Raw genomic sequence first — 5,948 nt, forward strand, 5'->3', positions numbered from 1 at the left:
AGGGAAATACAGAGTAATAATGAAACCTTTGGTATGTACCCAGTTCACAACAACATAAAAGAACCAATTTATTACATATCTAACTTTTATTTTATTTAATGATCAGAAAAATTTGTTTGTGAGATACTTTAAATAAATAAACCATCCAAGAGCAAATGCAATCTCAAAAGAAAGTATCAAACCCCAACGACTTGAAATGTCATGGAGAACAGTTAAAAACAAAGTTGATTGTGGGGTCTTTGTAATGAGACATATGGAGACCTATATGGGACAACTACTCTCAAAGTGGAAACCAGGTCTTCATAAAGAAAGTGCAGTTCAGCAAACTACTTTAGAGAAGCTCAGGCAAAGATATGCACACATAATGCTAACTTCTGAAATTAACATGTTGAAGGCTAAGGTGTTGGATCTTGCTGAAAAATATCAAAAAGTTGAATTCAAAGTGCGTACTGATCATGCATACAAAGCTATGCAAACAATTCAAAAAAGGTTAAAATAATATTAATGATTGCTTGTGAAGATGAAAGAATGTTGAAGTGTGATGCTATAGAACAGTTTGTGTTGAAGATGAATGGATTTGAAATACATGTAAGATGATTCTGCGAAACAAGTTTTAAATGGTTTGTTAAATATTGTTGAACATCGTTTTAATATTTTGTGAAAGTCTTATGAAGAACTTTTATTATCTTGTGTTGAATGATTATGTAATAGAAACAACTTCGCTTATTTCTGTCAGTTTTTTTTATTTAAATATTTTCAAATTTTATTTATGTTTATTCATAAATGAATACAAATATGATATCTTCATTTATGATTAAATTAGGAGTAATATGTCAGTATAACAAAGTTCATTTATGAATATAACAAATTTCATATATGAATACAACTAACTTATTAGTAGAAACAAGTTTGCTTATTTATGTCATTTTTTTATATTCAAATATTTTCAAAATTTATTTTTATTTATTCATAAATGAATACGAATATGATATATTCATTTATGAATAAGTTCAAAGTAATATGATAGTATAACAAAGTTCAGATATTCACATAAAAAAGTTCATATATGAATATTACTTATTTATTAGTATAACAAATTTCACATATTTATATTCATTTATAAATAATTCACAATATCAATATAACTTATTTTATAGTAATTTAAAAAACAAATATCAACATATCAATTTACCATATCAATATAAATGTGTATTATTCATACATGAATATTATTGTTTATTGTTTTTATCTGCTTATATTCATAAATGAATAAAAAGAATCCCTAACTGTTTTTTGCTGATTTAGCAGCTCCAACTCTTTCTGGACAAGTACGTAAATTGTGTGGAACTCGCTTTCCGCATCCTGAACACATTCTATGTTCTTTTTTAGAATTTTCATATGCTACTTCACCTGCACTTGGAATTCTTTTCTTGATTCCAGAACCTTTATTGCTTTGAACTTCAAGAACATGAATATTAATCTCTTCTGGAATAGGAATAGTAACACCCAAAAGCTTGCATACGACTTCACCATCTGTCTTGCTTTTCAATCCATGAAAAATATAATCACTCTCAAATTCCTTCAACAACATTTGTTGTTTCTCAACAAACGAAGCCAATCTCTTTTTGTCATCTCTTACAATATCCAAACATGATTCAAAACTATAATATGAATCATTGACTAGCTTTACATTTTCACAATCACCTGAATCGGATTGAACAAAACTAAAACGATAATTTCTTGATATCACATCCTTTCTCCATCTCTTCAAAATGTACCTTTCAGGAATTTCTTTAACACCACATCTCATCATTATTGTAAAAGCATGTCTGCATAAAACACCCATACACTTAAAATATTCACAACTGCAATTTATTTCTTTCTCTTCAGCTTTTATTTCAACCTGATACAAAAACAAAATTTACACATTTACATTCATATAAGACTACTCATATCAACACTCATATAAGACTACTCATATCAATATTCATATATATTCATATATTCATATAATATTCATATATGAATACTGATATTCATATATGAATATTATCATATTCATATATGAATATTATTACTTTTTTCATAAAAAACAAGTAAAATTATCTTAAATTCATTTTTAAAATCACTTTTACTGTTGTTGTGTTGCACAATGTAAACTTCCCAACCATCTTCAATACCAACATATGAGTACGTACAGAAAAAACATGCTTTATATATTTCTTTTTGCACCTCAAAAATAATGTACTTGTATAAACCTTTGATGCTTGTAGTTCTATTTCTCGAGGTGTTTGCATTTTATATGATGCTTTCTTTGATGCCCTATCAAGCTCTCGTTGAGTATTCCTTTGATTTTGAATGGTAGTGTCGTAATTCATCATGAAATTCAAAAGTAAGTTCCCACTTTCTAAATATGTATTAAAGAATGAATTCATACTCTCTGACCTCGATGTAGTCTTCATCAAACCACACATTGGAATATCACTAAAATATCCAGGTATCCATGAATCACGTATTGTAAACATGTCTTTAAACCATCTTGTGTCTTCAAGACTGAATTCCTTCATAAGAAAACCCCACTTCACCTCAAAAACATCAGGTTTCATATTAATGTCCAAACAAGCTTCAAAAATCTTTTTCTAAAGTTTGTGTTTGTAAATAAATCATTTGATATCTATATTAAAACAAAAATATTCATAAATGTATAAATAATAATAAGTAAAATAACAATCAATATTCATAAATGAATATACTAATAAGTAATATATTTCAAATATATTAAAATAATACCTTTTTTTTCAACTTTTTCATTATATGCCACATACATAATCGGTGGTTTGAATTACGAAACACATTCTCAACAGCTTGTTTTATTGCAGCATCTTGATCAGTTAAAACAAGTGTTGGTTCTTTCCCATGAGTTTTAAGAAATTCTTTAAGCAACCAAGAGTAAGACTCAATGCTTTCATTGCTTTGCAACCCAGATCCAACAGTAACCGATTTTTTATGATGGTCAATAGCAGTAAACGGAACAAAAACCATTCGATAGCTAACACACAAAAAAAATGTTCATTAGAGTCAATTTTTGATGTAGTGAATATAAAAATATTTATATATGAATAAGCTATAAACAAAAGTAGATACAATAACTTACTTGTTTGTTCGGAAAGTCGCATCAAACTAGATAACATCACCAAATTTAGCATAATATGCCTTCTCCATTTCATCAGCCCAAAACATACAGTCCAAAACATCATCTTGACAATTAAACTCAAATGAGTAATTTGGATAGTGAGCTCGACGGTCATGCATTGTGTTTACTATCATTTGGGCATCTTTATAACCAATAACCCTGTTGATATCTCTCCTTAAATTTTTATAGTCAACTACTTTGGGCTTTACAAACTCATACCCACCTCTCAGACTTTCCCTCAACTTATGAGCCATAATTGGACCTATTTTTGATGTGGAAGCACACACAATAAACTCTTTTTCTGAATATGACATTTGTCTCGCCTTTTTTAAATCGCTTCTCTTCTTAAGTGGATGGTTGTGAAGTTCATCAAACTGAAAAACTTTATAATCTAGAGTTCCATACACAGATTCAAATATAATCTTTGCTTGACAACCAATAGCTCTTGAATTTGAATTTCGTTTCCTCCTAACACCACTTGTACCTAATGTGTCACAAGATTTCTTTTTCTGTTTACCACCACGATTACATATAACATGTTTCTTCTTTATAATCTTGTTATCAAACCTTGACTGTATGCTCAGTCTAACATCAAAACCACCAATTTCAGCATACTCAGAATACATTTTGATAGCCAACTTTAATGATTTGAAGATTAAACCCATAAAAGGAATAAGTTGAACAGGTACATCTGGCTTATAGACATGTTCTCCAATTATATCATCAAAATATTGTGCGTCATGTACTGAACTTGAAGATTCACCACCTAAAATAATAATGCATGAATAAAACAATAATATATATATATATATATATATATATATATATATATATATATATATATATATATATATATATATATATATGAATACATAAAACTCATATAAATAAAACAAAAAACATTCATATATGAATAAAACATTCATATATGAATACATAAAATTCATGAGGATTCAAAATATATATTATAAAACATAACTTATTCATATATGAATAAAACGAAAAAAATAATAAATTCGAAATTACAATTAATACACGTTTATTCATAATATGAATAAGACAACAATTTATTCATTTTAACATATTCATATGTAAGTAAAACATAACTAATTCATATATGAATAAAACGAAAAAAATAATAAATTTGAAATTACAATTATCACACGTTTATTCATATATGAATAAGACAACAATTTATTCATATTAACATATTCATATGTAAATAAATGATAATCAATAAAATTAAAAACAACAAAATAATTCAATAACTGATACCTTCAAAAAATGAGTTCTCAATATCTTCTTCTTCACTCTCACTCATAGAAGAATACAAATCACCATCAATAACACTAGAATTCGACATAATACACCAAATGATGTATATAAATAAACAAAAACAATCTTAATATCGAATATATCTCACAAAAAAAGTCGTAAATATGAAAACCTGGTTAATTTCGAATATATCTCACCTCAACGTACAAAATATCTGAAAGAAACTTAAATCATATATGATCATATGATGTAATTTAAGCAATCTCTCTCAGTATAGAACATAAAAACTACAACGATATAACTGATGAAATAAATATCTCAAACTACTTAACAAAAATCAGGTGAAATAACTCCAATACATATTCGAAACTTGATAATTTTGATAATGAACTCCGAAGAAACAACTCCAAAAGGAATATAATAAGCGTAATTCAAAATAAATTATAAAAAACAATAATCTTGATAATGAACTCTGATCTATCCGATTCAAACGATATACATACCTGATCAAATCGGAAACTCAAAACGAAGTAGAAAACTAAATCACAGATGCGAAACTTCACGATTAATTGAATGAAAACGTATAATTGCTAACGAGTTATATAAATAACTCCGATCTATCCGATTCAAACGATATACATACCTGATCAAATCGGAAGCTGATAAAGAAGTAGAAAACTGAAACACAGATGCAAAACTTCACGATTAATGGAATGAAAACGTATAATTGCTAACGAGTTATATAAAGAAAATAATCTTGATAATGAATTCCTCATATTCGATTCAAACGATATAAAGATATCATGAAATTGGAACCTGATAACACGAACATGTAAGTTCTATGTAAAAAAGTTGCTAATTTACAAATATACCCTTAATGAAAATGGACACGCGTATTTTTTTAATTTGAACATGTTAGATAAATGATTGGATGAGAATGATTCCCCCATTCTCAACCTTTTTTATTTTCTCAATTGAACCCACCTCTCTCTCTCTCTCTCTCTCTCTCTCTCTATATATATATATATATATATATATATATATATATATATATATATATATATATTAATATCAGTTGCCATGTTTTTCTATACTTGATCCACCTTTTATTTGCAGACTTGGCATGTACATACTCTAAGGCCTGTTGCTTCCAAGCTTGCTATTGATACCCTCTTCATAATGGACATGTAAGTTTCAAATGTTTTATTTTATTGCAGATTAGTCCATGGTTGCATGTTTTTGTAATTTTTTTTATTTTTTATTGTTTTTATGTCAGCGTTGTAACGTCCAAAATTTCAAAACAATTAAAACTTTTCAAAAACCACTCATTTTAATAACGTTGTTACAAAAGGTTTTCAATACATTATTTAACAGAGTATTTTCCCAGGTTCATATCATAAAACATCAACGCGAGGAACGGTACGATCACGCCTTTGCCTTGCCACAGACTCTTGAGAACCTGAAACATAAAACCACAACT

General features: G+C 27.7%; 1 protein-coding gene across 1 annotated transcript; it reads right to left on the reverse strand.

The window, feature by feature from the left end:
* Positions 1–1,282: 1,282 nt before the first annotated feature.
* LOC145065982 (protein FAR1-RELATED SEQUENCE 5-like) lies at positions 1,283–4,556 on the reverse strand. Its single transcript, XM_079013122.1, has 5 exons — positions 4,469–4,556; positions 3,182–3,959; positions 2,791–3,049; positions 2,259–2,639; positions 1,283–1,903 (listed from the first exon to the last, which is right to left on the reverse strand). The coding sequence occupies exons 1-5, from the start codon at positions 4,554–4,556 to the stop codon at positions 1,283–1,285; spliced, it is 2,127 nt and encodes a 708-aa protein (XP_078869248.1).
* Between the last annotated feature and the right edge of the window lie 1,392 nt (positions 4,557–5,948).

Source organism: Lactuca serriola, chromosome 1, assembly GCF_051521515.1.
Source record: "Lactuca serriola cultivar US96UC23 chromosome 1, Lser_US96UC23_V15, whole genome shotgun sequence".
In the NCBI taxonomy this organism is placed as follows: domain Eukaryota; kingdom Viridiplantae; phylum Streptophyta; class Magnoliopsida; order Asterales; family Asteraceae; genus Lactuca; species Lactuca serriola.